Source organism: Salmo salar, unplaced genomic scaffold (assembly GCF_905237065.1).
Source record: "Salmo salar unplaced genomic scaffold, Ssal_v3.1, whole genome shotgun sequence".
NCBI lineage: Eukaryota > Metazoa > Chordata > Actinopteri > Salmoniformes > Salmonidae > Salmo > Salmo salar.
Genome location: NW_025550923.1, coordinates 172786 through 195204, shown reverse-complemented (window position 1 = coordinate 195204; position 22419 = coordinate 172786). Strand labels below are relative to the sequence as shown.

Sequence of the window (22419 nt, the reverse complement as noted above, 5' to 3'; positions counted from 1 at the left end):
TAATCTAACCTCTCTCTCTCTCTAGTGATTGGTCTGGTGTGAGGTGTATTCTACTATATGTAGTATCTAATCTAACCTCTCTCTCTCTCTCTAGTGATTGGTCTGGTGTGAGGTGTATTCTACTATATGTAGTATCTAATCTAACCTCTCTCTCTCTCTCTCTAGTGATTGGTCTGGTGTGAGGTGTATTCTACTATATGTAGTATCTAATCTAACCTCTCTCTCTCTCTCTAGTGATTGGTCTGGCGTGGGGTGTATTCTACTATTTGAAGTATCGTTGGAGGACAGAGGAAGAGGAGACCAGGCAGATGTATGACATGGTGGAGAGAATCATAGGTGTTCTGAGGATCCACAACGCGTCGTGTCAGGAGAACAATGACCTCCAGCCCTACCTGCCCATCCCTCACGTCAGAGACTCCCTGGTTCAACCCCAGGACAGGTCAGTACTAACCTCCTACCTGCCCATCCCTCACGTCAGAGACTCCCTGGTTCAACCCCAGGACAGGTCAGTACTAACCTCCTACCTGCCCATCCCTCACGTCAGAGACTCCCTGGTTCAACCCCAGGACAGGTCAGTACTAACCTCCTACCTGCCCATCCCTCACGTCAGAGACTCCCTGGTTCAACCCCAGGACAGGTCAGTACTAACCTCCTACCTGCCAATCCCTCACGTCAGAGACTCCCTGGTTCAACCCCAGGACAGGTCAGTACTAACCTCCTACCTGCCCATCCCTCACGTCAGAGACTCCCTGGTTCAACCCCAGGACAGGTCAGTACTAACCTCCTACCTGCCCATCCCTCACGTCAGAGACTCCCTGGTTCAACCCCAGGACAGGTCAGTACTAACCTCCTACCTGCCCATCCCTCACGTCAGAGACTCCCTGGTTCAACCCCAGGACAGGTCAGTACTAACCTCCTACCTGCCCATCCCTCACGTCAGAGACTCCCTGGTTCAACCCCAGGACAGGTCAGTACTAACCTCCTACCTGCCCATCCCTCACGTCAGAGACTCCCTGGTTCAACCCCAGGACAGGTCAGTACTAACCTCCTACCTGCCCATCCCTCACGTCAGAGACTCCCTGGTTCAACCCCAGGACAGGTCAGTACTAACCTCCTACCTGCCCATCCCTCACGTCAGAGACTCCCTGGTTCAACCCCAGGACAGGTCAGTACTAACCTCCTACCTGCCCATCCCTCACGTCAGAGACTCCCTGGTTCAACCCCAGGACAGGTCAGTACTACCCTCCTACCTGCCCATCCCTCACGTCAGAGACTCCCTGGTTCAACCCCAGGACAGGTCAGTACTAACCTCCTACCTGCCCATCCCTCACGTCAGAGACTCCCTGGTTCAACCCCAGGACAGGTCAGTACTAGGGCCCTATAAAATCTGCGTTGAGGAGAATCAACTAAATGTATTGAACTCAGTAGGGAATCAACTAAATGTATTGAACTCAGTAGGGAATCAACTAAATGTATTGAACTCAGTAGGGAATCAACTAAATGTATTGAACTCAGTAGGGAATCAACTAAATGTATTGAACTCAGTAGGGAATCAACTAAATGTATTAAACTCAGTAGGGAATCAACTAAATGTATTAAACTCAGTAGGGAATCAACTAAATGTATTGAACTCAGTAGGGAATCAACTAAATGTATTGAACTCAGTAGGGAATCAACTAAATGTATTGAACTCAGTAGGGAATCAACTAAATGTATTGAACTCAGTAGGGAATCAACTAAATGTATTTTACTCAGTAGGGAATGCATACATTTGCCCAAGTTTATCATAAGACGTGAACAAAATGCATCAATGAGTACTTTTACGTGCACACAAATAATTCGATATTAAGCTGATTTTTATGGCAGTAGACCGAGTATGGCAGCAGTGATGTAAACACCTAGCTCTGCTTATCGTAATCGGCGGTGGATAAGTTTTGATCTTATCTGTCTGGGTAAGCATACGCCGCTTTTAAAACAACTGGTTTTCTGAGCAATCTTTCAAATGATTAGGACATGTAAACGGCTTAAATTGGCGTTCCAGCGGTGTGTTTGATCTGTGCCAGCACCGTTACGACAAGCCTTCTTCTTACGAGCGACTGAAGTGTTAGGAACAACTGAAAGAATGCACGTTAGAAATAGGTTTCACATACCAACTTTGTATGTCCGAACTCCGATAGTCTTCTCCAAAAATAACATGATCACTGCGGTTGGACGACAATTCTGATTGGTTCTGCATTTATTTAATAAGTCACATCTGAAATCAGGCTTCCTGATGGGTCTATGGAAACAGGATTATTAGGCAAATCGTACTTCTTGCAAAGCATGTAAACGTTTTAAACTATTATATTAACCTGACTATGCACAATAATTGTGTTGTGTGCGTGTAACCGTTCTCAGTGAATTTTGTATTTTCAGGCAACGGCACAGGAATGCCCCTGTCTGTGTGTTTGCGCGTTTGTGTAGCTGTTAGCGATGATGCTAATAAAATGAAAACAGTCTTTTGGTAGATGGAAATGCTTTCCCAAAAAGCTCAATTAAATGTTAACTACAAAGTAGCCTTTCTGGCAGAATGATGTCATCATTTATTTGCATCAATCTAGTGGCCATTTTGTTTTGCAAACTCTGCCATCACATGAGCGCTACAGAAACATCGCTGACCAAACAAGGGTCTCTGGCTGGTTCACAGGGGAATTAAAGGGTAACTACACCAAAATATCTACAATTCCCAGACTTCAAAAATGGACTCCTGGTGTGATTTTTAAGCACTGTTTTGGACTTAGAACATCCAATATTGTTTTTTTTTCTATAAATAAAAAGTGTGATCTTAGAACACTGGAGAAAAACCTGGGAAAACTAGATGGAGCAAATGGAATTTGGGGAAAGAAACAAAATGGAATCAGGCAAAAATATTTCCAGATTTTATAGGGCCCTACAGTGCAGAACCACCTTCGACTTCCAACAGAACTACCACCACACGTCATTGTTTGTGTCGATCAGCTAAATGGTTACAGAAATGCTTCTTGAAGTCTATAAGCTGTATGGATCTCAGGGACTTTAAGAAGCCGTGGTCATTTTTACTAAACTGCTCTGTTGTGTTTAGGGCAGATTCTGTTGTTTAGTCCCCTGAGGAGCAACGTTTCAGGGAACAAATCACATCTTGTTCAGTTTAACTGGGTTTTCCTATCATGTCAGAGAGACTAGCTATGTTTGTTTCTATTCTACCATTCCAGAAAGAAGCTGAAGAAGGTTTGGGACCGGGCTGTGACCTTCCTCTCAGCCAATGAGAGCCGTATCAGGACAGAGTCTCAGCGGATTGGTGGAGCTGACTTCCTGGTGTGGCGGTGGCTCCAGCCCTCTCTGAGCTGCGACCAGATCTCACTCATTCCCTCTAAAGTCTGGCAGGGCAAAGGTAACTAACCTGTCCCCATTCCTAGTGTGCTCCCATATGGTACCCTGTTCCCTATATAACCTTTGACCCCAGAGCCCTGCCATTTGGAAACGCAGGCCTAGTCTCTCGTAACTGGTAAAGAGTTGGTTATGGATTCCAAGAGTGGGATCTACCTTATGTGCAACATGTAGGTTGTACATGGAGTTTGGTCGATATCAAAGTGTATTGTATTAAATAGACCAATGCATTGGACTCTAACAAACAACATGTACTGTAATATGCAAATACACTAATTATACAAAAGTATGTGGACACCCCTTCAAATTAGTGGATTCGGCTATATCAGCCACACCCGTTTCTGACGGGTGTATAAAATCGAGCACACAGCCATGCAATCTCCACAGACAAACATTGGCAGTAGAATGTGGCACCGTCATAGGATGCCACCTTTCCAGCAAGTAAGTTCGTCAAATTTCTGCCCTGCTAGAGCTTCCCCGGTCAACCGTAAGTGCTGTTATTGTGCAGTGGAAACGTCTAGGAGCAACAACGGCTCAGCTGGGAAGTGGTAGGCCACACAAGCTCACAGAACAGGACTGCCGAGTGCTGAAGCGGGTAAAAATCGTCTGTCCTCGGTTGCAACACTCCACTACTGAGTTCCAAACTGCCTCTGGAAGCTACTTCAGCACCAGAACTGTTCGTCAGGAGCTTCATGAAATGGGTTTCCAGGGCCGAGCCATTGGACTCTGGGGCAGTGGAAACGCGTTCTCTGGAGTGATGAATCACGCTTCACCATCTGGCTGTCCGACGGACGAATCTGGGTTTGGCAGATGCCAGGAGAACACTACCTGCCCCAATGCATAGTGCCAACTGTACATTTTGGTGGAGGAATAATGGTCTGGGGCTGTTTTTCATGGTTCGGGCTTCTTAGTTCCCATGAAGGGAAATCTTAACACAACAGCATACAATTACATTCTAGACGATTCTGTGCTTCCTACTTTGTGGCAACAGTTTGGGGAAGGCCCTTTCCTGTTTCAGCATGACACAAATTGAGGTCCATACGAAAATGGTTTGTCGAGATCGTTGTGGAAGAACTTAACTGGCCTGCACAGAGCCCTGACCTCAACCCCATGAAACACCTTTGGGATGAATTGGAACGCCGACTGCGAGCCAGGCCTAACCTCCCAATATCAGTGCTCGACCTCACTAACGCTCTTGTGGCTGAATGGAAGCAAGTCCCCCTGCAGCAATGTTCCAACATCTAGTGGAAAGCCTTCCCAGAAGAGTACTGTTATAGCACAATTTCCACATCTATAAAGCCTTCCCAAAAGTGGAGGCTGTTATAGCAGCAATTTCCAACATCTAGTGGAAAGCCTTACCAGAAGAGTGGAGGCTGTTATAGCACCAATGTTCCAACATCTAGTAAAGCCTTCCCAGAAGAGTGGAGCTTTATAGCAATTATCTAGTGAAAGCCTTCCCAAAGAGTGGACTGTTATAGCACATTCCAACTCTAGTGGAAAGCCTTCCCAGAAGAGTGGCTGTTTGCAGCAATGTTCCAACATCTAGTGGAAAGCCGGTGCAGGTGTCCACATACTTTTGGTCATGTAGTTTATGTCAGAAATAAGAAAATATTTCTTCCCTGCTGTTATACTGTCCATCTAACACATTTCCTGTCTCTCTCCATCGAATGTCTCTTTCCTGTCTGTCTCTTCTCCTCTCAGCATTCCCTCTGGACAGGAGGAACTCTCCTCCCAACAGTTTAACACCATGTCTGAAGATCAGAAACATGTTTGATCCAGTCATGTGAGTACCAGAGGGTATTACTAAGTAAATGTGTTCACCATCAATCTTTAGGTTTCTGTTGGGGTTAGGGATGAGCATGTACTTGTCAGGGGATTAAAAGTCTCTCTTTGCATGTCGGTATCAGCAGACTCTCTTAGATGTTGATGTTGACGTCGGCGGGCTCTCTCTTAGATGTGGATGTAAATTGTATGGGCTAGAAGAGTCTGATATAGTCCAGTGATGGAACACCTATTCCAGTGGAATGACACCTGTGGTAGGCCACGTGTACTGTCCTATCCTACCTGTGTGTTCTTGACTACCAGGTTAGAGGTGGGTTACGACTTCTAGATGACATCTGACCCCTTTACGTGTGTGTGTGTGTGTGTGTGTGTGTGTGTGTGAGACAGGGAGGTTGGTGAAAACTGGCATCTGGCCATCCACGAGGCCATCTTGGAGAAGTGTTGTGACAACGACGGTATCGTCCACATTGCTGTCGACAAGAACTCCAGAGAGGTGAGTGTCTGTCACAGCTGTTAAATCAAACAATGGCTGTGTTCCAAGTGGCTCCCTATTTTTTTACCAAATAGGGCTGTCTTCTGTATACCACCCTACCTGATCACAACACAACTGATTGGCTCAAGAAGGAAAGAAATTCCACAAAGTAACAAGGCACACCTGTTAATTGAAATGCATTCCAGGTGACTACCTCATGAAGCTGGTTGAGAGAATGCCAAGAGTGTGCAAAGCTGTTACCAAGGCAAAGGGTGGCTACTTTGAAGAACCTCATATAACGTTTTTGATTTAACTTTTTTGGGTTACTACATGATTCCATATGTGCTGTTTCATAGTTTTGCTGTCTTTACTATTATTCTACAATGTAGAAAGAAAATAGTAAAAATAAAGAAAAACCCTTGAATGAGTAGGTGTGTCCAAACTTTTGACTGGTACAGTATATACACTGACCTGGTGGAACCAACAGCCATATGGTTATATATCCACTGACCTGGTGGAACCAACAGCCATATGGTTATATATCCACTGACCTGGTGGAACCAACAGCCATATGGTTATATATCCACTGACCTGGTGGAACCAACAGCCATATGGTTATATATCCACTGACCTGGTGGAACCAACAGCCATATGGTTATATATCCACTGACCTGGTGGAACCAACAGCCATATGGTTATATATCCACTGACCTGGTGGAACCAACAGCCATATGGTTATATATCCACTGACCTGGTGGAACCAACAGCCATATGGTTATATATACACTGACCTGGTGGAACCAACAGCCATATGGTTATATATCCACTGACCAGGTGGAACCAACAGCCATATGGTTATATATACACTGACCAGGTGGAACCAACAGCCATATGGTTATATATACACTGACCTGGTGGAACCAACAGCCATATGGTTATATATCCACTGACCAGGTGGAACCAACAGCCATATGGTTATATATACACTGACCTGGTGGAACCAACAGCCATATGGTTATATATCCACTGACCAGGTGGAACCAACAGCCATATGGTTGTATATACACTGACCAGGTGGAACCAACAGCCATATGGTTGTATATCCACTGACCAGGTGGAACCAACAGCCATATGGTTATATATCCACTGACCTGGTGGAACCAACAGCCATATGGTTATATATCCACTGACCAGGTGGAACCAACAGCCATATGGTTATATATACACTGACCAGGTGGAACCAACAGCCATATGGTTATATATACACTGACCTGGTGGAACCAACAGCCATATGGTTATATATCCACTGACCAGGTGGAACCAACAGCCATATGGTTATATATACACTGACCTGGTGGAACCAACAGCCATATGGTTATATATCCACTGACCAGGTGGAACCAACAGCCATATGGTTGTATATCCACTGACCAGGTGGAACCAACAGCCATATGGTTGTATATCCACTGACCAGGTGGAACCAACAGCCATATGGTTATATATACACTGACCAGGTGGAACCAACAGCCATATGGTTGTATATCCACTGACCTGGTGGAACCAACAGCCATATGGTTATATATCCACTGACCAGGTGGAACCAACAGCCATATGGTTATATATCCACTGACCAGGTGGAACCAACAGCCATATGGTTATATATCCACTGACCAGGTGGAACCAACAGCCATATGGTTATATATCCACTGACCAGGTGGAACCAACAGCCATATGGTTATATATCCACTGACCTGGTGGAACCAACAGCCATATGGTTATATATCCACTGACCTGGTGGAACCAACAGCCATATGGTTATATAATTACTGACCAGGTGGAACCAACAGCCATATGGTTATATATACACTGACCTGGTGGAACCAACAGCCATATGGTTATATATCCACTGACCAGGTGGAACCAACAGCCATATGGTTATATATCCACTGACCAGGTGGAACCAACAGCCATATGGTTATATATCCACTGACCAGGTGGAACCAACAGCCATATGGTTATATATCCACTGACCTGGTGGAACCAACAGCCATATGGTTATATATCCACTGACCTGGTGGAACCAACAGCCATATGGTTATATAATTACTGACCAGGTGGAACCAACAGCCATATGGTTATATATCCACTGACCTGGTGGAACCAACAGCCATATGGTTGTATATACACTGACCTGGTGGAACCAACAGCCATATGGTTATATATACACTGACCTGGTGGAACCAACAGCCATATGGTTATATATACACTGACCTGGTGGAACCAACAGCCATATGGTTATATATCCACTGACCAGGTGGAACCAACAGCCATATGGTTATATATCCACTGACCAGGTGGAACCAACAGCCATATGGTTATATATCCACTGACCAGGTGGAACCAACAGCCATATGGTTGTATATCCACTGACCTGGTGGAACCAACAGCCATATGGTTATATATCCACTGACCTGGTGGAACCAACAGCCATATGGTTATATAATTACTGACCAGGTGGAACCAACAGCCATATGGTTATATATCCACTGACCTGGTGGAACCAACAGCCATATGGTTGTATATCCACTGACCTGGTGGAACCAACAGCCATATGGTTATATATCCACTGACCTGGTGGAACCAACAGCCATATGGTTATATATACACTGACCTGGTGGAACCAACAGCCATATGGTTATATAATTACTGACCAGGTGGAACCAACAGCCATATGGTTATATATCCACTGACCTGGTGGAACCAACAGCCATATGGTTATATATTCACTGACCTGGTGAAACCAACAGCCATATGGTTATATAATTCCACTGACCAGGTGAAACCAACAGCCATATGGTTGTATATCCACTGACCTGGTGGAACCAACAGCCATATGGTTATATATCCACTGACCTGGTGGAACCAACAGCCATATGGTTATATATCCACTGACCTGGTGGAACCAACAGCCATATGGTTGTATATCCACTGACCTGGTGGAACCAACAGCCATATGGTTATATATCCACTGACCAGGTGGAACCAACAGCCATATGGTTATATATCCACTGACCTGGTGGAACCAACAGCCATATGGTTATATATCCACTGACCTGGTGGAACCAACAGCCATATGGTTATATATCCACTGACCTGGTGGAACCAACAGCCATATGGTTATATATTGCAGTGTCACCCTACAGACAGACTGATGTGGCTGTGTTATAACCTGTGATAGAAGAGCTTGTTAACCTCTCTCCCCTCTCCAGGGCTGTGTCTATGTGAAGTGTCTGTCAGCAGAACACTCAGGGAAAGCCTTCAAGGCGCTACATGGTTCCTGGTTCGATGGTAAATCACTTTAAAAAAAATGTTTTTATGACTTTTGCAACAACACACTTGTCTTTGTTTGCCCTTCGTTGTTCTTCCATCCTCTAATGAACCTTGTTATTACCTGCTGACTTCCCCATTGTTGACCATTTTATCTAACCACCTGGAACAAAACCAATAGCCCTTGTTTGCTAACGTTGAGCCAATAGCATTTTGTACTATTCATGTGGGGCTGTGATCATTGATACCGGATAAAGTAGGAAGGATTTAAGAGATTGTCACATGGTTGATCTTCATTGTTTCTCTCTCCCTCTCTCTCCCTATCCTCTCTCTCCCTATCCTCGCTCTCCCCCATCCTCTCTCTCTCCCTACCTACCGTCTCTCCCTACCTACCGTCTCTCCCTACCTACCGTCTCTCCCTACCTACCGTCTCTCCCTACCTACCGTCTCTCCCCCCTACCGTCTCTCTCTCTCTCCCTACCTACCATCTCTCTCTCCCTACCTACCATCTCTCTCTCCCTACCTACCATCTCTCCCTCCCTACCTACCATCTCTCCCTCCCTACCTACCCTCTCTCCCTCCCTACCTACCCTCTCTCCCTCCCTACCTACCCTCTCTCCCTCCCTACCTACCCTCTCTCCCTCCCTACCTACCCTCTCTCCCTCCCTACCTACCGTCTCTCCCTCCCTACCTACCGTCTCTCCCTCCCTACCTACCGTCTCTCCCTCCCTACCTACCGTCTCTCCCTCCCTACCTACCGTCTCTCTCTCTCCCTACCTACCGTCTCTCTCTCCCTCCCTACCTACCGTCTCTCTCTCTCCCTACCTACCGTCTCTCTCTCTCTGTCCCTACCTACCGTCTCTCTCTCTCTCTCTCCCTACCTACCCTCTCTCTCTCTCTCTCTCTCTCTCTCTCTCTCTCTCTCTCTCTCTCTCTCTCTCTCTCTCTCTCTCTCTCCCTACCTACCGTCTCTCTCTCTCTCTCTCTCTCTCTCTCCCTACCTACCGTCTCTCTCTCTCTCTCTCTCTCTCTCTCTCTCTCCCCTACCTACCGTCTCTCTCTCTCTCTCTCTCTCTCTCTCTCTCCCTACCTACCGTCTCTCTCTCTCTCTCTCTCCCTACCTACCGTCTCTCTCTCTCTCCCTACCTACCGTCTCTCTCTCTCTCTCCCTACCTACCGTCTCTCTCTCTCTCTCCCTACCTACCGTCTCTCTCTCTCTCTCCCTACCTACCGTCTCTCTCTCTCTCTCTCTCTCTCTCCCTACCTACCGTCTCTCTCTCTCTCTCTCTCTCTCTCTCCTACCTACCGTCTCTCTCTCTCTCTCTCTCTGTCCCTACTTACCGTCTCTCTCTCTCTCTCTCTCTCCCTACCTACCGTCTCTCTCTTTCTCTCTCTCCCTACCTACCGTCTCTCTCTCTCTCTCTCCCTACCTACCGTCTCTCTCTCTCTCTCTCTCCCTACCTACCGTCTCTCTCTCTCTCTCTCTCCCTACCTACCGTCTCTCTCTCTCTCTCTCTCTCTCCCTACCTACCGTCTCTCTCTCTCTCTCTCCCTACCTACCGTCTCTCTCTCTCTCTCTCTCTCTCCCCTACCTACCGTCTCTCTCTCTCTCTCTCCCTACCTACCGTCTCTCTCTCTCTCTCTCTCTCTCTCCCTACCTACCGTCTCTCTCTCTCTCTCTCTACCTACCCTCTCTCTCTCTCTCTCTCTCTCTCTCTCCCTACCTACCGTCTCTCTCTCTCTCTCTCTCCCTACCTACCGTCTCTCTCTCTCTCTCTCTCTCTCTCTCCCTACCTACCGTCTCTCTCTCTCTCGCTCTCTCTCTCTCCCCTACCTACCGTCTCTCTCTCTCTCGCTCTCTCTCTCTCCCTACCTACCGTCTCTCTCTCTCTCTCTCTCTCTCTCCCTACCTACCGTCTCTCTCGCTCTCTCTCTCTCTCTCCCTACCTACCGTCTCTCTCGCTCTCTCTCTCTCTCTCCCTACCTACCGTCTCTCTCTCTCTCTCTCTCTCTCTCTCTCTCCCTACCTACCGTCTCTCTCTCTCTCTCTCTCTCTCCCTACCTACCGTCTCTCTCTCTCCTCTCTCTCCCTACCTACCGTCTCTCTCTCCCTCTCTCTCCCTACCTACCGTCTCTCTCTCCCTCTCTCTCCCTACCTACGGTCTCTCCCCCCCTCCCAGGTAAGCTGGTGACGGTGAAGTACCTGCGTCTGGACCGCTACCACCAGCGTTTTCCTCAGGCCCAGGGCTGTACCACGTCACTGAAGCCCTCTAACACCTACATGAACACCATGTCCAGACTACGTCACCACACCAGCCCTGATAGCAGCTCTAACGCTAACTCTCTAGGCTTCTCCTGAGAGGGGGGGCAGATTACCCCAGCCTCCTCTTTCCCTCAACCCCACAGATACCACCGCTACCAACCCAACCAGCTCCTCCTTAGCCCTGTGTAACGGTCTCACCTCAACACAAGCCCCCTTCCTTCAGTCTCTCCTTAACAAGCCTCTACTGGAGGTGGTGGCAGCTTGGTGAATCGTCTGGTTCAACTCACAGGGCTGGGTGAATCGTCTGGTTCAACTCACAGGGCTGGGTGAACCGTCTGGTTCAACTCACAGGGCTGGGTGAACCGTCTGGTTCAACTCACAGGGCTGGGTGAACCGTCTGGTTCAACTCACAGGGCTGGGTGAACCGTCTGGTTCAACTCACAGGGCTGGGTGAACCGTCTATCTCAACTCACAGGGCTGGGTGAACCGTCTGTCTCAACTCACAGGGCTGGGTGAACCGTCTGGTTCAACTCACAGGGCTGGGTGAACCGCCTGTCTCAACTCACAGGGCTGGGTGAACCGTCTGGTTCAACTCACAGGGCTGGGTGAACCGTCTGGTTCAACTCACAGGGCTGGGTGAACCGTCTGGTTCAACTCACAGGGCTGGGTGAACCGTCTGGTTCAACTCACAGGGCTGGGTGAACCGTCTGGTTCAACTCACAGGGCTGGGTGAACCGTCTGTCTCAACTCACAGGGCTGGGTGAACCGTCTGTCTCAACTCACAGGACTGGGTGAACCGTCTGTCTCAACTCACAGGACTGGGTGAACCGTCTGGTTCAACTCACAGGACTGGGTGAATCGTCTGTCTCAACTCCCAGGGCTGGGTGAATCGTCTGTCTCAACTCCCAGGGCTGGGTGAATCGTCTGTCTCAACTCCCAGGGCTGGGTGAATCGTCTGTCTCAACTCCCAGGGCTGGGTGAATCGTCTGTCTCAACTCCCAGGGCTGGGTGAATCGTCTGTCTCAACTCCCAGGGCTGGGTGAATCGTCTGTCTCAACTCCCAGGGCTGGGTGAATCGTCTGTCTCAACTCACAGGACTGGGTGAATCGTCTATCTCAACTCACAGGGCTTTGTTTTCTCTTTAAGGGGACTGTCTGACTGACTGTTGGTTGTCCACAACCTGTCTGGACCACAGGAGTGGTTGGGAGGCTTTAGACTGACAGTCCTTTGGTGTTTTTTGTTGTAAAGACCAAGTCCAGAGTTTTAAAAACAAAACGATGAGCTAAACTTTGGAAGACCACTTGAACAACCAATGGGCTGGGAGATTGGAGACTAGGGGGACGTGGTCTGAGCTTTGGATGAGGAAGCTGGAGATGTGTGATTCTCCGGTGCCGTCGACACTTTCATTTTTGTTCTTTTTATATTACAAACTTTATGGATTTAACAAGGAAACAAAACTTCCATTTTGTTCTAATGGCATATTTAAAAAGATATGAGAGAGAAACAACCCCTTCATCCTCTCCTCCCTCCTTCCCTTTGTTTAATGAGACTGGCCCCATGATTTTTCAAGGAGTTGAGTTGGGCTATACATTGAAATTGCTGCATGTGCTGGTTAAAGTATGCCTCCTATTTAAGCTTTTGAATTTATACCATAATCTGGATGTTTTATTTCCTGGAGAATGTAATCCCTTTTTTCTTTTTAGTTTTTAGTCGAGCGGCGGAGGAAAGGGCGGAGGAAAGGGCGGAGGAAAGGGCGGAGGAAAGGGCGGAGGAAAGGCAGGCATAAACACTTAGCCGTCTGAAGGGTGGGTGCTTTGCTGTCAGCTGGAAATACATGTTGAATGGTTGGCTGGTGGCGGTGGCTTCCTTTTCAATGATCTGTATTAATAAAGAAAACCATAAGCTCTCATTTCCCCCCTGCCTACCGCTACAATACTCATACTGACTGCATCACATTCTGTATCCAGAAGTGTGAGTGTTTGTGAGAGATTGGGAGGATAACTCTCATTTTCCCCTGCCTACCGCTACAATACTCATACTGACTGCATCACATTCTGTATCCAGAAGTGTGAGTGTTTGTGAGAGATTGGGAGGATAACTTGTGGCGAGACAGTGATTTTGGCTGGTGGTGTTAGTACACCCCCCGGGGCCTACGTCTTCGATAGAAAGACTCCCTCGCTGTGGAGTTTAGAGAAGAGGGGGCTAATAACGTGGGTGATCAGTCAGTCGTCCATTTTGTATTTTTGGCTTCTTTGCTTTTCTGTCTTTTAACTCAATATTGGTGGCCATTTAAGCATCTTTCCTCCCTCAAGCAGCTGCAGCACTTCTCCCGTCAGGCAGAATAGATTCCAATGTTATATTGTTTTGTGTTTCTGTTTTAATTAATAACAACTTTTTGATTTAATTGATACTGGTTCATGCTCATTGTTCCCGCCGCATAGACTTCTGCTGGAACATGGGATTCTATACACACCTAGGCTTCCTTTTGCTGCACCTCAAATAGCACCCTATTCCATTTATAGTGCACTACTTTTGACCAGAGCCCACTATATAGGGATTAAATAGGGTCCTGTTTAGGATACGTCCGTACACTGAGTGGACAAAACATTAAGAACACCTGCTCTTTCCATGACATCGACTGACCAGGTGAATCCAGGTGAAAAGCTATGATCCCTTTATTGATGTCACACGTTAAATCCACTTCAAATCGATGCAGATTACGGGGAGGAGACAGGTTAAAGAAAGAGATTTGAGACATGGATTGTGTATGTGTGCCATTCAGAGTGTGTGAATGGATTCCCAGTAAGACACTGGTTTAATATGTTTTGTATATATTCATGGAGGTATAGATGGAATGGAAGGTGTGTGTGTGTGTGTGTGTGTGTGTGTGTGTGTGTGGAGCTGTTCCACGATCCCTGCAATACAGCCCTGTGTTTCTGCTGCGTGTTAAAACGGCACACTATTCCCTACATAGTGCACTACCCCTATGGGCCCTGGTCTAAAGTAGTGCACTACCCCTATGGGCCCTGGTCTAAAGTAGTGCACTACCCCTATGGGCCCTGGTCTAAATTAGTGCACTACCCCTATGGGCCCTGGTCTAAAGTGGTGCACTACCCCTATGGGCCCTGGTCTAAAGTGGTGCACTACCCCTATGGGCCCTGGTCTAAATTAGTGCACTACCCCTATGGGCCCTGGTCTAAAGTGGTGCACTACCCCTATGGGCCCTGGTCTAAAGTGGTGCACTACCCCTATGGGCCCTGGTCTAAAGTAGTGCACTACAAAGTGATTTGGATGCCATGTCAGATGCAGCCAGTCCTGGGTGTACAGGAACAGAGTTCAGCTGGTTTCATATGTGAAGCTCCAGATTCCATGTATTGGTAGTTTATACATACCAGTTTTATTACTACTTTGTGTGAGAGAGAAATCCAAAACGTGTCCCCAAAATGGCACCTCATTCCCAATATAGTGCACTAATCCTATAGGCCCCTGGTCAAAAGTAGTGCACTATATAGGGAATAGGGTTCCATTTTTGGATGCGAGCAAACACTTTTCCTGCCATGTTGAAGTCATTTGACTTGTTTAGTGTATTGTGGTTGTTTAATTGTATCCAGCCATAGTTGTTGATAAACGCAGACCTAATGTAATATTATTATAGTCCTGTCAGATATGTTGCAGAGAGAACACGCAAACCAGTTGTTTTTTAGATGTAACACGGAAATAAAATGGTGTTTAACGTTGATGCAGAAATAAGCTGATTCAAAATGTTTTGTTTGCTTGTTTAAAGTACAAGCTCCATGTGTCCGTGTCCCAAACGCCACCCTCTTTCAACCCAAAATAGTGTACTATTTAGGGAATAGGGTGCCATTTTTGATATGCACACCCCAAGTATTCCAACCACCTCTTGTGTCTAAATGGAGACTGTAAAGTTCTGAATGATTGCTTGTTAGACGTTATGTTGTCGTCCAATCATAATGCTTCAAGATCAAAGGATTCACCACCATTAAGGTTATTTGTATTTTTTTGGGGGGGATGCAGTGTTAAGTTGAAAGTGGGGTGCAGTAAGTTGTACAAAACAATGCACATTTAAAATACATATAGACTGTTTTAACCTGGTGCAGTCCTGTCCCCCTGCAGCAGTTGTTGACCTGGTTGTGCCTTAACTTTGTGCTTTAAAAAAACGAAAACAAAAAACAACTGGCACTGCATTACTGGAGAATGTCTTGGGTTTATTATAGTGCTACAATCATTGTTTAAAGGGAACGTAAGGTCAGAAAGACAGAGCTTTATTACAGATTGTTTTCTTGGAAAGTTATGTTTTTTTCTGGTCTGGCCAACACCTGGAATGGGGTGTTTTGTAGGTGTTTGTGTCCAACAATATGCTTTCCTGCACCCCCACCAGAGTACGTCCCCAAATGGCACCCTATTCCCTATATAGTGCACTACTTTTGACTCGAGCCCTATGGTGAATGGGGTGCCATTTGGGACTTAACCAGTATTTATTTTAAATTCAAGTCAGGTTGTTGTTTGGATAGTCATTTTTAATGTTTAGATACTTTATGTGCTTACTGTCCTTCCCATTACAGAATGACCTTTACATTCACTTTAAACAATTGTATTCCACTGCACAGAGCTGAATATGTACAAAATAAACAACATTTAAAATGGAAGCCAGTTTTTGCTGACTGTACTTTCCTACGTGGTGCATCGTGGGTAATGGTCATCTTTTTATATTTTTGTAATATTGTCACCAACCTGATGTTGAATAACAGTGATGCACCCGAAGGTTGTTTTTCTTATGAGAAACTAAGTCATGTATAAGAAATTATTTTAATTATAAGAAACTGTATATAAGACTGTATAAAGTGAGTGAGTGAATGAATGTACATGTTTGGTCTGTGTGCGGCTTACAAAAAACTCAAAAAGTTTTCCAGAAATCCCGGTCGGAGGATTTTTGGTATTTTCTGCTTATTCCCTCTTAATTCCGGGAATCTTGCAACCGGCATTTCTGGAAATGTGGGTAAAGTTTCCAGAATTCTCTAAACCTATCTGTGTGGCACTTCTCTACGGTCCAAGGTGATGCTTGCTGCTTCAACTATCAGCTTCTCCCCCCCCTAAACGACATTTCCTTCTCTGATTTATGTATTTTATGTAAACATTGTACATTTTATACCTCTAATATGTACTATTATTATATGCAGAAGCCGTTTTAATTTCTATTGTATCGTTCAGATTGACCTTTCACGACCCCCCTCCTCCCTTCAAGCCAGATGAAGCTAAAGTTGTCCAATAATGTCCATGACATTTAAAAGGTTCAGATGTTTTTAATGTAATTTTGTCACTTAATTGTCTTGTAAAAATGGCTCTGATTAAAGTGTTTTTTTCCTCACTGCTCTACATAATTAGACATGTTTTCTAATCAGTTGCTGACTGTTAATGGTGTGAAGTATTGTTCTACAACTTTCTCTCTAAATATCTTCTCCTATATGGAAATGGACCGTGTCCTCGCCTGTCTCTACCTCAGCCCAACCTGTCCCCTCAGTGCAGAACCTGTCCAGCAGCTGTGCCTGTGTCCACTATGCTTCCTGACCCACCAGTTGATGTGTCTGAGTCGACTTACCGTAAGTGGTGGGGAAAGAAAAAAACTTGGATGAAAATGTTCCTCTTAACAGACAATGTAGATTTGAGTCTGGGCTCTGGTGACCCATTTTAAGAATTGTACTGTATAATAATGAAATGATGTGTAATACCACAAACCATAGGGTGTCCAGGCCCACAGTCTGGGAACCACTGCTCTAAAGAGTGGAAATGCATGGACATTGCTGGAACCAGGGGAGGAATTAGGCTGTCCAACGTGAGTTTACAGTAGTAAACTATTTTATTCCATTCATTCAAGGAGTGGGGTGAACACATTGATCATCTATTGTCATTGGATTGGCCCTCTTCTTCACCTCTAGAATGAACAGTCGGAATTCCAACAGTGCTATTCTATCCTACATTTCTATTCTAACTGCTATTCTAACAGTGCTATGCTAACAGCGCTTTTCTAACTCACTATTCTACTCTAACTCACTATGCTATTCTAACTCGCTATTCTACCAGTGCTATGCTATTCTAACTCACTATGCTATTCTAACTCACTATTCTACCAGTGCTATGCTATTCTAACTCACTATTCTACCAGTGCTATGCTATTCTAACTCACTATGCTATTCTAACTCACTATTCTACCAGTGCTATGCTATTCTAACTCACTATTCTACCAGTGCTATGCTATTCTAACTCGCTATGCTACCAGTGCTATGCTATTCTAACTCACTATTCTAACAGTGCTATGCTATTCTAACTCACTATTCTATGATATTCCAGTCTATTTCTCTCATTGGACTCGCTTTGAAATCTGCTCTAGTAACAATCCATTGTAATAGTCCATGTTTCCAGGAATGAGGGCCAGTAGTAGGATAACTCATTTAAATAGTCTGCTAGTTTGGCTTGATCCTACTGTATGGACTCAACTTCGAGTCATCTGATTTTGCTCTTGTTCATATTTGGAGATATGTGCCTGTGGTTCTGGAATCTATCCCACAATGCACCAGTCATTACCTAACTAAGAAGTCCACAGTAGACATTTCCCACTATAGTGCCAAGCTGCAAAGTTGAAATTTAACATAAATCGTGAAAATGTATGAAGACGTCAATAAGCTTTTTGCTCTTCATTTAAGCGTAGGTCAGGCACACATTTAGGAGTATGGTTAGAGTTAGTTTTGAAATCCGATTTTAAGAAGATAAATTGTAGAACTTCCGGTTTTGCAGCTTGGCCAGATAGTGCCAACCCCTCAGTAGACAGACAGCGGTGTGTTCTGCGTTTCTCTAGTCTCACTGAGTTGTGTTCACAGCGAATGCACCGACACCGGACGGACCCGCGGTCTGCCAGCGGGTTGAAGATCTGCGTTACTTTATTGTCCCTGCTACTTTTTACAGGTATGTGAACGACATTTCCATTCGTAGTTTATTTACTGTTGCAATAACATAAATATTGGAGTGTTTCTAAGTGTAATTTTGTTTCCAGACTTTTCTGCTCGGGAAAGTGGAGCTTGTTGACCGTCCACTGTCCATAACAATGTCCTTGTCATTTGATAACCGAGCTAACAATACAGGGTCGTTTGGAGTGAGACACCAGTTGCTGAAATAGCCTATTCAGTGCTAATACACAGTGCTAATACACAGTGCTAATCACAGTACTAATACACAGGCATGCACTTGTAGGATACAATGTTATCTTTGCTGTAACGACATTGACACTTGAACGTGGCAACAGTTCTTGGTGGGTCATTATATTTAAAAGGTAGACATGTTGTATCCAGCGTCAGTGTATTCAGATACATTAGCAACATAGCTAGTTATGTTACAGTAAGTTACTAGACCAAACGTTACAGAAGAGCTGACCACCTGACTGTAGCCTCTACTGACTGACTGTAGCCTCTACTGACTGACTGTAGCCTCTACTGACTGACTGTAGCCTCGACTGACTGACTGTAGCCTCGACTGACTGACTGTAGCCTCTACTGACTGACTGTAGCCTCGACTGACTGACTGTAGCCTCGACTGACTGTAGCCTATCACATTTTTAATATGGCCACTTGTCAGCCTTTGCTTATGAAGGCAAAACGGTAGTAGAAATAGCTCGACCCAGGGTTAGTGTCAGTTCATTCAGTACAGCCTCCGTTATCAGCATAGTTGGTAATAAATCATGGCATGAGTATTTATAATATAACGGAATCTAGAACATACACCTACTGTATTATATTCTTATTATTGACTGGCTGAGAGTTAATCCATCATGTGTAAGAAGTGGTGGTTCACCTTGAGTTGGATGCCAGTCCAACACCATAATAAATATTCACACCAATTCTACAATGAGAATGATTCTGTGGTCAGACCATCCAGGAGATGTTATAAGGATCGACCTTACCGACCTACAGTTACTAGGTCTGGAAAAACCTTCATATCCGTAGGGTTTTCAGAGGTTAACTTCGCCCACGGTTGGCTGCGTGGGAACTACAATGTCCACGCTGTGTTTTAAACATTTAGAAACGTCAGTAAACATTACTCGTAAAACGTTTTTCCAATCATATGCTGATATTCCCCTATCCTTCATATCAGCGAAAAATATACTTAGTGTGGCAGTTTAGCCCAGGTCCATATCCTGTCTCCAGGTAACTGCACTTCTCCACAGTTAGCTTCCACACAGGTATTTAAAGCATGCTAATTAGCCCAGATCCATATCCTGTCTCCAGGTAACTGCACTTCCTCCTCAGCTTCCACACAGGTGTTTAAAGCATGCTAGTTAGCCCAGGTCCATATCCTGTCTCCAGGTGACTGCACTTCCTCCTCAGTTAGCTTCCACACAGGTGTTTAAAGCATGCTAATTAGCCCAGGTCCATATCCTGTCTCCAGGTAACTGCACTTCCTCCTCAGTTAGCTTCCACACAGGTGTTTAAAGCATGCTAATTAGCCCAGGTCCATATCCTGTCTCCAGGTGACTGCACTTCCTCCTCAGTTAGCTTCCACACAGGTTTTTAAAGCATGCTAATTAGCCCAGGTCCATATCCTGTCTCCAGGTAACTGCACTTCCTCCTCAGTTAGCTTCAACACAGGTGTTTAAAGCATGCTAATTAGCCCAGGTCCATATCCTGTCTCCAGGTAACTGCACTTCTCCTCAGTTAGCTTCCACACAGGTGTTTAAAGCATGCTAATTAGCCCAGGTCCATATCCTGTCTCCATGTGACTGCACTTCCTCCTCAGTTAGCTTCCACACAGGTGTTTAAAGCATGCTAATTAGCCCAGGTCCATATCCTGTCTCCAGGTGACTGCACTTCCTCCTCAGTTAGCTTCCACACAGGTGTTTAAAGCATGCTAATTAGCCCAGGTCCATATCCTGTCTCCAGGTGACTGCACTTCCTCCTCAGTTAGCTTCCACACAGGTGTTTAAAGCATGCTAATTAGCCCAGGTCCATATCCTGTCTCCAGGTGACTGCACTTCCTCCTCAGTTAGCTTCCACACAGGTGTTTAAAGCATGCTAATTAGCCCAGGTGGCCACCTCTGTCTTCCCTAAACAAGCGCTGTAACATGGATATATGGCTGTGTGGGAACACTGACCCTAACCCTATAAGTGTGTAGTAATTGAACCATTGTTTTTTCGAAAAGGATTTCTCTCAGTTTACAAAACTGAACCGCAAGTTTTTTTTCCTCCTTCATATTTAACTAGGCAAGTCAGTTAAGAATAAATTCTTATTTACAAGACGGCCTACACTAACCAAACCCGGACGACGCTGGGCCAATTGTGCGCCGCCCTATGGGACTCCCAATCACGGCCGGATGTGGTGCAGCCTGGATTCGAACCAGATAGACACCACTCGGGAGCCCGAGTGGTGTTTAACCATTCAGAACGAGCGTCAGGGCTCGTAAAAAATCCCCCGACCAGAAGATAGTATCATCAATAGGTGCTAAAGCAGTTGGAGTACATACATGGAATACACAGTTAACTACCCAGTTACCTGTTAGGCCACGCAGTGCTAACCGGTCTGTAATGTCACTCATTTACATTAATATAGTAGTAACAAAGCCATTAAAACAATATAACATTACCACTAATCAACTAACAAAATGTGCAGCATCATTCACCACTAACACAAGGTTGCTGTTTGGTTGGCTTTGGCTGTGGTCTGTCGTCTCTGTCATTATTTGGCAGCACATCCTACCCATTAGAGGGCTTGGATAGCCCAGGCCTTCTTAAGAGGGTTTGGATTGTTAGCTTGGATAGCCCAGGCCTTCTTAAGAGGGTTTGGATTGTTAGCTTGGATAGCCCAGGCCTTCTTAAGAGGGTTTGGATTGTTAGCTTGGATAGCCCAGGCCTCCTTAAGAGGGTTTGGATTGTTAGCTTGGATAGCCCAGGCCTCCTTAAGAGGGTTTGGATTGTTAGCTTGGATAGCCCAGGCCTCCTTAAGAGGGTTTGGATTGTTAGCTTGGATAGCCCAGGCCTCCTTAATTAAGAGGGTTTGGATTGTTAGCTTGGATAGCCCAGGCCTCCTTAATTAAGAGGGTTTGGATTGTTAGCTTGGATAGCCCAGGCCTTCTTAAGAGGGTTTGGATTGTTAGCTTGGATAGCCCAGGCCTTCTTAAGAGGGTTTGGATTGTTAGCTTGGATAGCCCAGGCCTCCTTATTAAGAGGGTTTGGATTGTTATCTTGGATCGCCCAGGCCTCCTTAATTAAGAGGGTTTGGATTGTTAGCTTGGATAGCCCAGGCCTCCTCCTTAAGAGGGTTTGGATTGTTAGCTTGGATAGCCCAGGCCTCCTTAATTAAGAGGGTTTGGATTGTTAGCTTGGATAGCCCAGGCCTCCTTAATTAAGAGGGTTTGGATTGTTAGCTTGGATAGCCCAGGCCTCCTTAATTAAGAGGGTTTGGATTGTTAGCTTGGATAGCCCAGGCCTCCTTATTAAGAGGCTTTAGACTGATAGAATACTGTAGCCTACTATTCTACTATTAGACTGATAGAATACTGTAGCCTACTATTAGACTGATAGAATACTGTAGCCTACTATTCTACTATTAGACTGATAGAATACTGTAGCCTACTATTAGAATAATAGAATACTGTAGCCTACTATTAGAATGATAGAATACTGTAACATATCTATCAGTCTAATATTAGGCTACAGTATTCTATCAGTCTAATAGTAGGCTACAGTATTCTATCAGTCTAATAGTAGACTACAGTATTCTATCAGTCTAATATTAGGCTACAGTATTCTATCAGTCTAATAGTAGGCTACAGTATTCTATCAGTCTAATAGTAGAATAGTAGGCTACAGTATTCTATCAGTCTAATAGTAGACTACAGTATTCTATCAGTCTAATAGTAGAATAGTAGACTACAGTATTCTATCAGTCTAATAGTAGGCTACAGTATTCTATCAGTCTAATAGTAGGCTACAGTATTCTATCAGTCTAATAGTAGGCTACAGTATTCTCAGTCTAATAGTAGGCTACAGTATTCTATCAGTCTAATAGTAGGCTACAGTATTCTATCAGTCTAATAGTAGGCTACAGTATTCTATCTAGAGGTCGACCGATTTATCGGAATGGCCGATTAATTAGGGCCGATTTCAAG

The 22419-nt window shown here is 45.3% G+C and overlaps 2 protein-coding genes across 7 annotated transcripts in view; both read left to right on the top strand.

The window, feature by feature from the left end:
* Positions 1-16635, top strand: part of lemd3 (LEM domain containing 3) — a 42582-nt gene extending 25947 nt beyond the window's left edge. The window contains exons 6-11 of the mRNA XM_045714023.1: positions 235-439; positions 3231-3409; positions 5107-5188; positions 5575-5680; positions 8929-9007; positions 11167-16635. Of these exons, the coding sequence (XP_045569979.1) occupies positions 235-439; positions 3231-3409; positions 5107-5188; positions 5575-5680; positions 8929-9007; positions 11167-11345 (830 nt within the window). The 3' untranslated portion in view covers positions 11346-16635. The remainder of the gene's footprint in view (positions 1-234; positions 440-3230; positions 3410-5106; positions 5189-5574; positions 5681-8928; positions 9008-11166) is intronic.
* Positions 16636-17871: 1236 nt separating this feature from the next.
* The window catches only part of msrb3 (methionine sulfoxide reductase B3), a 46227-nt gene continuing 41679 nt past the window's right edge, over positions 17872-22419 (top strand). For 4 of the 6 annotated variants that reach the window (XR_006768236.1, XR_006768237.1, XR_006768235.1 and 1 more), the window contains exon 1: positions 17888-18227. Coding sequence is in view for 1 of the 6 variants with exons in the window: in XM_045714025.1 (XP_045569981.1) it covers positions 18146-18227 (82 nt within the window). In the remaining 5 variants the exon portion in view is untranslated. Of the gene's footprint in view, positions 18228-22419 lie in introns of all 6 variants that reach the window. The other 2 variants (XM_045714025.1, XM_045714027.1) reach the window with 2 other exon arrangements.